The sequence below is a fragment of the Podarcis erhardii genome, assembly GCF_964252035.2.
Source record: "Podarcis erhardii genome assembly, chromosome: 15".
Taxonomy (NCBI): Eukaryota; Metazoa; Chordata; class Lepidosauria; order Squamata; family Lacertidae; genus Podarcis; species Podarcis erhardii.
This window is the reverse complement of record NC_138505.1, coordinates 39,618,908-39,631,399: the sequence shown is the minus strand read 5'-3', so window position 1 is coordinate 39,631,399 and position 12,492 is coordinate 39,618,908. Positions and strand designations below refer to the sequence as shown.

General features: G+C 43.9%; 1 protein-coding gene across 10 annotated transcripts in view; it reads right to left on the bottom strand.

The window, feature by feature from the left end:
• The window catches only part of CAMKK2 (calcium/calmodulin dependent protein kinase kinase 2), a 52,771-nt gene that overhangs the window by 11,295 nt on the left and 28,984 nt on the right, over positions 1 to 12,492 (bottom strand). For 7 of the 10 annotated variants that reach the window (XM_081842257.1, XM_081842259.1, XM_081842258.1 and 4 more), the window contains exons 8-14: positions 10,814 to 10,835; positions 9,280 to 9,368; positions 8,378 to 8,577; positions 7,700 to 7,753; positions 5,639 to 5,712; positions 4,434 to 4,521; positions 201 to 314 (exon numbers count right to left, since the gene is read on the bottom strand). In XM_081842257.1, the coding sequence (XP_081698383.1) occupies positions 201 to 314; positions 4,434 to 4,521; positions 5,639 to 5,712; positions 7,700 to 7,753; positions 8,378 to 8,577; positions 9,280 to 9,368; positions 10,814 to 10,835 (641 nt within the window). The remainder of the gene's footprint in view (positions 1 to 200; positions 315 to 4,433; positions 4,522 to 5,638; positions 5,713 to 7,699; positions 7,754 to 8,377; positions 8,578 to 9,279; positions 9,369 to 10,813; positions 10,836 to 12,492) is intronic. The other 3 variants (XM_081842263.1, XM_081842264.1, XM_081842256.1) reach the window with 1 other exon arrangement.

The window sequence follows — 12,492 nt, the reverse complement described above, 5'->3', positions numbered from 1 at the left end:
GGGAACAATTTAAGAGAAACACACTTCCCCTGGACCTGGAAGGACAAAGGAGTCAGCACTATGAAACTTTATTTTAAAATAAGATTATGAAAATGGAGGAAGCATCCTTTGCACTTGTCATGGGGGTGGGGGTGGGGAATCCCTCGGAAATCCAGCTACCACAAAACAATTCCCAGCTAAGACTGCAGTTTGATACACACCATGGTAGCTTCTAGATTGAATTTCTTGTAATAGGCTGTCAGGGCCTCTGAAGCGCATTTGGCAACTGGAACTGGTCCATAGCATAGCGGAAGGGTTGTCAACTGGAACCGGCTCTGGGGAACACATACAATGCCCTCATACCAATCAGTGGTGTGGACACACTTGGCACACAGTGTACATTTGGGGTGTCAAAAGGAGAAGGTGTAGAAAAAGGAAGCCCAAAACCATCCAGGGGCTGGTTAGAACGGGGCTTTCTGGTTGAGAGGGGGTAAAGAGAGTAAGAGTAAGTATAACAGAATTCAGCCCAAGAATACTAGAATCGGGGGTGAGCCAAGGAAGGCAAAGGGCGGGAAATTCAGGACTGTCAAAATAAGAACTTCTTCACACACTCACAACAAGGCTCCCAAGGCCACCATCATGCTGAAGGCAAACAGGTCTGGGGCTAATCAGACCTGGATGAGTACCAGATGAACACCAACGTGGGTATCATGACAGAAGGAAGGAACATTAAATAAATGCAAGAAGATGGATGGATGGACAGACAGACAGACAGACAGACGATACCACACAAAGCATTAAAAACTACCACAAGTTGTGGTGATAGCTATGAATTCAGATGTCTCCAACCATTTCAGGCCCGGAACCCACCTTTAACTCAAACATGCATTTTGTGACCCCTGCCTTCATTATTTTCAACCATATATTTGTATGGTGGTAATGCTGCTTTTGCAACCCACCTTAGATAGGGCTATGACCCTGTAAGTGGATCTCAACTGGGCTAGACGAATTCATGAAGGTTTCGGCTAGCCATTGTTACCACCCACAGTGGGTCTTTCCAGCTTGCAGGCTCAGAGACAGCCTGTCTTTGAGTATCAGCAACTCAAGAACAGAGGGGAGGGGAGGGGGCTACTATCCTCAGGTCTCATTTGTGGGCTTCCCAAGGGCATCTGCTTGGCCAGTGTGGGAAACAGGATACTGGACTAGATCATAACAGCCACACAGGATCAGGCCCACATTCTTATAGAATTTGGTTTCCAGAGTTAACGCTGGCAAGTTTCCAGGCACAAGGCAAAGTGTTGGTCCTGACCCAAGCAGGCTAGCGGCGCCTGTCATTTTTGCAGGTTCTGCAACATGCCACTCACACAGTAAGAGTGAATTGGTGGTGGATTTATACAGGTCCATCCACACATCCTCTTGCTTTCTTAGTTGTTCTGCAATGCTTCCCCAGTGGTTCCACATTACTGCAATCTGGAGGGGGAGATCTTGCAGCACAACACAACAAAAGTGGGACAGAACATACCATTTGTGGTATGAAAAGTGACAGGATTTCAGCCGGAATTACAGGACATGCACCAAGTGGAAAACACTCAGTATAGCTTCCCCGAAACATATGCAGGTGCACAATTATGCCTGAGAGCATCATGAGCACAAATCATCATGAATGCACAATAAAAAGGAGATAGCTCAAGAATTGCCTCCTTCCACAACTTCCTCCAGGTGGTTGGAAATCCTTGGCAGAGAGCTATATAAGATCATAAAAGTACTGGCAGCTTATTCCAAAAAGCATTAGAGAAATAATTGGATACCATAAAACCACTAAAACTAAACTTGTTATCTTTTGGGATATTTAAAAATTAATGTGAATAGGAGACATGAAGACCTAGTTGGAAATTTATTGCTCACTGCCAGAGTCCTAAAGGCAAAGTACTGGAAATGCAACTCATGTCCCAACAAAGATGGATGATTATGGGAAGCCTGGCAGATAATGAGAATGAATAAATTAACTGACTGTAGATGACCAGGAGAGAGAAAATACACGTTAAGATTTCCTCTCTGAGATGCAGCAACTTTATATTGTTTACTGGAACAAGAACAACCCAAAGGAAAAAGTGAGATGAGAAATACCAGCCAAGTTGTAATTTTAAAACTTGATAGGGAGGGGAAAATTCCCCCATTGTGAGAGCTGGGAGGGTCATAGAATCATAGAATTATATGATTCCATTACTTTCTGTGTGAGACAAGGATTAGGGAGCTACTTTTAAGAGAGGGGTCCGTGTTTTCTTTTCTGTTTCTTTCTCTGTTTTTGTTTTTATTTAGATTAGTTTCTTTTCTTTTATTGTATTATGAAAAAGCTTTTTTAAAAAAAGAAAGAGAGATTTATGAAACCACAAGCAACTCAGTATAGGTACATTTGTGTATATTTAAACACACAACTATGAACAGAGTATCACACACACTGCAATTGAAGATAGCCTCAGATCCAGGGGTCAGAAACCTGTGGTCCGGCAGATGGTGTTGGATCGCAACTCCCATAATCCCTGATCAATGGCTATGCTGTCTGGGGCTGATGAGAGTTTGGAAGGCCGCACGTTTGCCATCCCTGCTCTAATCATACATATTATGACTTTTTTCCAAGTAAATTGGCAACTTTACTTAGAAGAACTGTCACCTACTCCAAGATTCTTTTCCTGGGGGGAAAATACCAACAATATTAAGTATTTGACATGCAATTTAATGGAGGAGGAATATAACTGTGTGCCTGAGCATGTTATGACATTTCTAACAATTCCTTCTTCCCATTGTCCCTGATTCATTTAATAAAATTATTTGACATACCAAGGTGAAAACTAAATGTCTTGTATTTTAGAAACACGTTTTATTTTTGAAAGTTTTTTTGTTTTTTTAAAAAAAACCTATCAATTTCTGTATTCTTTCAAAAAAATGGAAGAATAAAAATGCATAGTGAAAGAAAGAAGCGGTACTCCTCAGAATGAGATGGGTGAGCTAGGAGGAACAGGGCTTTCTTGATATTTGCCTCTTTGATGTGAAACTTACTCCCCAAAGGTTCATGATTTTTAAGAAGCTGAGGAAAATCAGAGATGGGTATCTCTGTTGCTGCTGAGGATTAGCCATGTTTTGAATGCTGTTAAGCCACGTTTTATTTGTGTACTTCAGATTCCATCCTTCCACCACACCTTAGCTGGCTTAACAGCATTCAAAGTAACTACCCACCAACTAAATATGGATGCAGAGCTTAATAACGAAAACACAGTATAGAAATAACAGAAGAAAAATAGCAAGATAAATGAAGGTGAAAAAGCAGCCAGTAACACGAACAGTTCAGCATCGAAAGGGCAATTGAATCAAGGGTGAATTAACCTCAGATTCACAGGAGCATGGGAAGGGGCCTTGTAATGTGTCAGACCACCTGGCTCATTAGACACTGGCTGTGGCTTCCCAGGGTTTTCAGGTAGGGAATCTTTTCCAGTTCTACCTGGAACCTTCTGCAAGCAAAGCAGCTGCTCTACCATCTGAGCAACAAGCCTTCATCCATAAACAAAACAATCTTAACCTTTTTCCTAGTGGAGAATGAAAGTAAGAAGCTAGGGAGGCCTCTTGTGGGGTGGGAATCCATCAATTAGGGGCCACCTGAAAAAAGCCCCTGTCAACAATGGTCACCCTCCTAATCTCTGATGGGGAAAGAGCTTGGATGAAGCAGCCACATCCACACCATACATTTAATGAACATTCAAAGTATGCGGTTTCCACCCCAAAGAATCCTGGGACTGTAGTTTGCCCATCACAGAGCCACAATCCACAGTCCCCATAACAAACTACAGTTCCCAGGTTTCTTTGGGGAAATCCATAAACATATGGTGTGGATGTATGTGACCTGGAAGTTCTGCAACTAAAACTCGTATATATATTTATTTTACAAAAAGTAGTCAATGTTTTCTTTTATTTTCTTGCAGGGGGGAGTGGGTTAGATTTAGACTGCAGCTTGAAGGATCTAACCCATTTTGCCCATGTTGATTATCTGACTTGGGGGAGCTTGGGGAAGTGGGGTGGGGAAAAGAATCAGGATCAAGGCCCCACTGCCCTGCAGTGGAATTCCAATGCAAATTGTCTTCCCATCCTGCAAAACTCCCACATCTTGACCTTAAGCCTGCCAACAAGCTCTGGTGGGAAAATGCGCCCCCTTTAAAACGGGGCACTGTCCAGGTATGATGGGAATTTTAAAATCCATTTGTAAGCCGCCTTAAGAGACCTTTGGACTATAAGGAAGGTTAGACATTGTAAAATGGATTATTATCCTCAACCAGGAACGGTAGCATAGATAAGCATGTCAGAACAGCAAACAACACAAAAGAGAGGCCAAAGAAAAGGACCTGAGACATATAAGGTTACGGGCATCACACTTCTTTGGATGTTGTGAACTGACTGTGGGATACCTTTATTTCTGGGACTGTGATCCTGGATTCGGGATTCTTGTCCAGCATCTGAATGATCAGATCTTTCAGTTCATCAGAAATGTCTGGCCTGGGTGGGGAGGAAATATCAATACATGTGGAGGAGTTAGTTTGCTTCACAAGCACAGGCCTGCTCTCACCATTTCTTTTTGAAACAAACAAATGCACAATAAGTCTCTAGCCCTTAAGGATGGAAAGGCAGGTTTGAAAGTAAGCTGGTCATTCCTGCTGTATAGGAGTCAGACCACTGGTCCCATCTAGTTCAGTATTGTCTACAAGGGACATTCCTAGAACTACCTGGAGGTGCCAGAGATTGAATTTAGGAGCTTCTTCATGCAAAGCTGATGCTCTACCACTGAGCTATGCCCACCTAAATACAAATGAGAACCTCATTTACTGGATATGGGGCAGGGGGAGAGAGAGAATAAAAACAGGGGCTGTGTTCCTAGCACTTCCCAAAAATGTCCTTGTGGCCTATTTGCCTCAATCGGCCACCACAACAAGGGTGCCCCACGCAACCAGGGAAGCGGCACCTGAGTTGTGAGGTTCCCAGGCACCATCCCAATCCCTGCTCCCAACTTTTTCTCCCAGGACTTTTGCCCTTTTCTCCTGCTTTATCAGTATACCTCTGGGTACAGGGTGGTATATAAATTCAATCAATCAGTCAAGAAAATAAAATAAAGCTCCAACTCAATCATAACTCTTCAGCAAGCCTTCTCCAGCACCCGCTAACTTGGGTGGCTTTAAAACAACTAGACAAATTCATGGAGGAGAAAGTAATTAAAGCCTATCAGCCGTGCTCTGTCTCCATGGTTGGAGGCACCTGAGTGCCAGTCCTGGAAACTAGCCCAAATTTACTGCTGTTGAATATGTCCCATCACCACCCGCCACCCAATGGAGTAACTGTGAGGTACTGAGGGGGCAAGTTGTTGTCTTTCACCCTATATATGTGCCGGGCAAGGGCGGCACACAGAGACTCGTTCCTATCGCACCAAGTCTTGGAATGGCTTGGCAAGCAGCAAAGCACCTCCAAGGTTCCAGGTGGCTTCCAAGAGATTCCTGACCTTCTGCAGGTCCAGAAGGAGAGGTGGGGAGAGCTTGCTAGAATCCAGAACACCCTCACCGGTGAGTGTGTTTGTGGACCCCTGGCTAGGGTAGTCATAAACATAGTGATTCTGCATACTCACTGGTCAGGAAATTCCAGCATCTGGCTCTTGATTTTGCTGTGCAAACTCAAAATCCTCTCATCCATAAAAGGGCACTTGGAAGAACAAAAATGAGGGATTATAAAGCAACGGCTAACTTGGTCTCCCTGCCTCCTAAGAATGTGATCAATTTATTTTATTTGATTTGTATACTGCCCTTTATGTGTAGATTCCAGGGCAGTTCACAACAAAAAATGTTCTCATTCTCCTCCCCCTCTCCCCCTAATGAGCATCTCTCATTACAGACATAAAATCAATTTAGCATGGAAATGTGAGCATGGGGGCAGGACTAGGGAAATCAGATATCCTGCCTACAGTTCCCAGAATTCTTTGGGGAGCAGCCATGACAGGTACACTGGTGGTATAAAGCTTTCATCAAACTCTTGCCTTTCCCCCTACCTTTCCTTCACTATTGTATACCTGTTTTATTCTGGAATTCTGTTTTATTATGTATTATTAAATTTAGGCCAGCCAACAGATAGAACACACACCATAGGGATTTGCAGCTCCTGATTAAGAGTGTGACAGAACCCAAATGACTGCCCAGTTTATATTTAGCCACTTTACAGAGAATCAAAATCTCCAAGAGAGTGAGAGGAACACCATTTTGATGTCTCTTTATGAACTAGTGACCACTAGCGAATGTTTGAGTGTCATCTTGGCACCTGCTGGGGAAGCCCAACAGCCCAGCATGGCCTTGTTGATGTGCTTGAGGTCCTGACCGAGATAATACCCTATACTAACACTTTTGCACGTCAGTGAGACTGGCCTGCTCTGAGGTTAAGGTCCCATCTGCATTATAATGCTACTATACCACTTTCCCCCAACTTTCCTTCACTCTCATGTACCTGACGGAGGATTTGATCAGGCAAGTGGCAGAGTGTGTGTATGCGCATGCATGCAGCTGTTCTCCTATACCATTTCCCCAAATTAACACCCCCACAAAAAAACCCTTCAAACTCTGCCCTTTTGTCTTGCAGAGAGAATCATGCAGGTAACAAACCACATGGGAGAGCACAGATTTGCATCTAGGTTTGGTCCCTAATACAGTTGTGTATTTAACAACTTGTCTGGTAGCCATAGGCGACTGGGAATTCCATGGAGGCGAGTAAGTGGGCTGGTGGAGAAGGACCAATTGCTCCGTTCCTCTTCCACAACTCTGCTTGCTTTCTCTGCTGGCCACGGAGAACGGAAAGCCTATCTCTCAGCTTTGACTCTTCTCCTCCAACCCACCTGCTACAAAACACCCCCCCCCCTTTTTTAAAGTTATTCCGCTAAGAAGACAGTATTCTGCGTTTCCCTGCTTGCTGCAGAAGTGAAGCCTTCCCTCCACCACAGTCCCCTTGCGTATGCAGGCCAATAATAATAATAATAATAATAATAATAATAATAATAATAATAATATTTATTTATATCCCGCCCTCCCCAGCCAAAGCCGGGCTCAGGGCAGCTAACAACAATAAAACAGTACAAAAGTACAGCACAAACAACACTCTAAAATCATTCATTATAAAATTAATTAAATTCAAGCCACTGGCCACCATTGGCCAGAGCTCCGCGAAGATTGCCGAAGGAGGGAGTTAGGCTGTGCCCTGGCCAAAGGCCTGGCGGAACAGCTCTGTCTTGCAGGCCCTGCGGAAAGATGTCAAGTCCCGCAGGGCCCTGGTCTCTTGGGACAGAGTGTTCCACCAGGTCGGAGCCACAGCTGAAAAAGCCCTGGCTCTAGTTGAGGCCATTCTAACTTCTCTGTGGCCTGGGACCTTCAAGATGTTTTTATTTGAAGACTGTAAGTTTCTCTGTGGGGCATACCAGTAGCTTCTCAGCAGGTTGGTCAAACTTTGTGCAGACTAGTAACATGTGTGGGCTTATTAATTATGCTGCCCTACTAACATCTGGATCTTACTCAGCTTTATGACCCCCTGAAAGGGGGGGCGGGGCATGCGTCCTGCAACCAAACACTACTTCTGGCCCTGTTTCAAACAAGCAACAACAACAGCAAAATGTTTAAAATCCAAAATGTAGGTAAAGAAGCCGCTCATTTACCTGCCCAAAGACGAAGCAGTAGAGAGTGATCCCCATAGCCCAAACATCTAAAGCCTTAGGAAGAAGGGACAGGGAGAGAGAGAAAGGCAGAGATGAGACACATGAGCCCTCCAAAAACTCTACATCTGTATTGCTTTTCTATTTTAAAATAACATGGTAAGCTTTTAAGATGAACTGCTGCAGGGGTAGGGAACCTCAGGCCTGGCAGGGGGCAATAGAAATGTGATTCTCTGGGCATTGCTATTAGTAGTGTTGGAACCAGAATATCCATGGGGGGGGGGTATTTTAATCTATTTGTTAGAGGACCTCCAATACCGATGCCGAGTCTATGATTCCTCCAGGAGTACGACACTTGCTTTTTCCACTCACCCCCCCCCTCCAATTTTATTCATACGGCAATCTTGCAAGGGAGGTGAATGGACAAGACCATGACCAGATGGAGGTTTCAACGTGGGTTCCCCCCGTCCTAGTTTGACACTCCAACCCAGGAGTTGGGAACCTGTTGCCTTTCAGAGGTTGCTGAGATACAACTTCCCCACCCTTGCTCTAACCACTAGGCCATCTTTGCTGTGACTTTGAGTCATTTCAGGCAACTAATTTTTGGTTGGTTCCTTCCAGATAGTACAGAACATGGTTGTCTAAATGAGCATACAAATACACACTCTTCTCTCAACATACCTTTCCAGAAAATATTTTTCTGGTCTCTGAGAGGGTCTCGGGTGCCATGAACGCTGGGGTCCCCACGGTGTTGGTTAACAGGGCATCTGTCCCTTTGAATTCGTTGCTCACGCCAAAATCGGCTATTTTGATGTGACCATCTTCCCCAACTAAAAGATTGGAAGGCTTAATATCCCGGTGGATTATCTTTTGGTAGTGCACTGTTGAGAAAGACCAGATGAGACATGAATTTGGCAGAGCATGAAGGCTCAAGGGGTGCAAAGAACCTGCTCCCTTTCTTCAGTTTTCAGGGGTTAATTTGCTCCCTCCCTCTTTCCTCCTCATCCCACTTTCCTTTTGTGTCATGTATTTTAGATTGTAAGCTTTCAGGCAGGATCTGTATCATTTAAACTGGGAGCATATTTGGCTGAAGAGTGAGGTAAAAATGCTCTAAATAATTAAAATAAATAGAACATTGAGGGAGATTTGAGGGCTTAAATGATTATATCCCTAGCCTAGGGAAAAAGAGGTACTGTAGCACAGTGACTAAGTCTGAGATAGTTATGCAGCACTGAAAGGGTGCAACTCTGCACATGGTCAGAAGCACACTGCCGTTTCATTGTTCCTCCTGTCATAAGGCACAACCCCTCAAGCTGAACATAAATTATCTGGGCTTTAGCTCTATTGATTGCAGCCACAAATTAATAGTATTATCATTTATTATTTATTAAATTTCTACACCAGCCTTCACCTGAAGATCACAGGGCAGTTTACAATATAAAAACACAAAAGACATACCATAATAACAAACAAAGACCATAACATGGGTGCCCCCTCCCTCGCCCCCAGTATTATTATTTATTAAATGTTCTGTGCCCTTCCCTTCTGTGCCATTTTGCTAAAACATCGCCAAGGGAACTCACAATATTCAATGCCTTTGATCAGGTCTTGGAAATAGAAGCGTGCCTGGTCTTCAGTCAGAGGTTTCAGATTCGGGACTTCCATCACAGGCCTGCGAAGGTGAAACACAATTTGGCCTAAAACGCAAGACTTTTGGCAGGTCTGGAGGCCCCAACCTGCAACCAGGTAGAGAGTCTGTGGAGGATGAGCCAGACCCTCCACAGGGCAAGGGCCTTCGGGCAGCAGGTGGGGTCCCCTGGAAGCACTGCAGAGGAACCCCTCAAAGTCTCTGCCTTATTAATCCACGGGGTCACTAGGCTTCTGCAGACTTGGCAGCTGAAATACCAGCCTCTGACCAGAGATGGCACTGAAGTGCAGCACACTGGCAGTCTCCCCCTCTAGCAAGATCCTACGCTGGTGAGTCCCGAGTTCAAGATCCCTTCCCAGCGCCTGAGGGACCCAGAGCTCTTAAATCTGCAGAGCCTCAGGAGCTGGGGGTGGGGCTTCCGAGCATAACTTTTGGAGCAGGCATAGGCAAACTCGGCTCTACAGATGTTTTGGGACTACAATTCCCATCATCCCTGACCACAGGTCCTGTTAGATAGGGATCATGGGTGTTGTAGTCCCAAAACATCTGGAGGGCCGAGTTTGCCTATGCCTGTTTTGGAGGAACAGACAAATTTACATGTATGAACCCAACCAATTTACATAACCAGTGGGGGTTTTTTCTGAGGGGACGCAGGGGTACACATACCCCTAAACATTTTGTGGATCTTTGTACTTTTGTCCATTTACCTGTACTGTATTTATTTTTCCTGATTTGAACTATAAAATGCTGGTTTTCTTAAGTCAAAATGAGAGTACCCCTAAACATTTTTTAAAAAATAGAAAAAGCACTGTACATAACTAACGTTGTGCCTTCAGATGTTGTGGAACTCTACCTCCCCATGGTCAGAGATGATGGGAGCTGCAGGCCAGGACTTTGTTTTCTCAACACAGGATTCTGGTCACTTTGGCGCATAATTTAATACAATTACTTTTTTTATCCATGATTACCATAGCTGTCAACATTTCCCTTTTTTTAAGGGAAAATCCCTTATTCTGAATAGGATTCCTCGCAAGAAAAGGGAAAAGTTGACAGCTATGATGATTACTGTTGTAACAATCATATGAAAACCGCTTTAAGGTGTGCCTGAAAAGCGGTATACTGTGTATACATGCCTTAAATACATAATTTAAATCCATCTTAATTCTGCAGAGTGCACCCCAGCTACAGAGTTCTAGGATGAGAGAAAGGCTTTAGAGGCAGAGTGATTTGGGGAAGGAGAAGGAAATAAGGGAGGGGGGGAGCTCTTGCAGATAGGAGGCAAGGAAAGTTGAAAAGGAGAGGATAAGGGTGGGGGGCTTCTGTGAGACAGAGGATAGACTGCAAGACTGCAAAGTCCTTGGAGCAGCAAACTGCCTCTCCCCCCCCCCCCCGCAGCGCTTCTCGCTTGCTCTGCAATACATCCTGTATCTCAATGAACTGTATAAATTAATAAACAATCATAATCTTACCCTTTCTTCACAAGTTCAAACACTGAAACACAAAAGAGACCGGTTATTAGTTATGAGGAAAGAATACTACCAGGAGAGAACAACCCTGCCTTTTAAATCATTAACTCTCCAGGCAGCAAAATGGCAGCAGAATATCAAATTTTAAATACAGCATCAAAAAGAAAGACTTACATTCTGAGAGCTTATGAGGTCATGGCTGATCAGTGTCTGGAGAGGAGGCTAAATAAGGCTCAGTTCACACCTAGTACCAAATCAGGGTCTGGTGATATCAGCAGAGGCCCTTTGCATACATCCTGCTCTCCTCTCACAAACTTACTTAACGCAATACCTCCTGGCAGGTAGCAAAGCCAAAGTTTACCATTACATTGAAATGATTGTGTGTCCTTTGCAAACCAGGACCACAGGCCTGTTAAACTGTAGTTTGCAATTGTCCTGCAAACCCTGCTTGCAAATCAGGGTTTGATTCTGTTCTGCAGAGCAAGTGCAAACAATGGTTTGCCAGTTCAGATGCAATGATAAAACTATGGTTTACCATAAACCAGACAGTAACTAATGAAGCAGTGTATATACAACGGTTAGGATGTGGCATTATATATAAACCATGGGTAGGGAAAATGTGGCGCTCCAGATGATGCTGGAGTGCAACTCCCATCATCCCTGACCATTGCCCACGCAGCAGAGGCTGATGGGAGTTGTAGTCCAGCATCATTTAGGGGGACACAGAGTCCCCATCCTTTATATTAATCAATCTTAGGTTGCCCCGAGTTTCTTGAAGGAATAACTGGATGTAAGTAATACACACATTTTTTGTTTCTGTACAAGTTGAAAATTATAAAGATGAGGAATTCACTTAAACTGGTGACCAAGTCGAACTATTGTAGTCAAAAACATCTGGAGGGCACCTAGTTGGCGAAGACTGCCCTGGAAGGATGGTCCAAACAATCAGTTATGCTTTTTAAAAAATTAATTTTTATAAAGCCTTTGATTTTTTAAAAAACTAACTTGAAACAAACACCAGATGGAGCACAGAGGGAGAAAATACTGAACTGCTCTCCAAGATCTATTTTAGACTCTCTTCCATCTGGAAGTGGCCACTTGTGTAGGCAGCGCATCGAACATCTTTGAGTACTACAGACACGGATGGACAATTCTTAACATCAAGTCCCACTCAGTGCTTAGACAAAGAGGAGCGGGAAGAAAATGGAGGGTTGCAGCAAACAAGTGTGTATTTTACTCCCCACCCTCCCCCCAAGACTGCACATGTTTACAGCACAGGAGCACATTCACAGACACATGTATAGGGCTGTTGTTAGTCCATTAGAGAATCTTTAGTTTAGCTTTGAAAATGGAGCTGGCAAAAACTGGAATAATAGAATTGTCAAGTTGCAAGGAACCCAAAGAGCTCAACCCTCTGCAATGCATTATTAGTGTGCAAAACAATTTACTATCCTCCTGTGAGGTTGGCCACTGGTTTCTGTGTCTTGCATTAAAGCATAGGATTGTGGTTCTAAGCAGGCTTTTATTTTATTTGTCTTCTACCAAGAAGAACAGAGCGATCTACCCCTCCTCTACTATCTCTCTGTATTTTTGTTTTTTTAAGATATGACATTTACTGTATTTGTCCAATCAACTGCGGGAAAAGTTAAAAAGCTAGCATTGTCCACCACATGGGATACTGT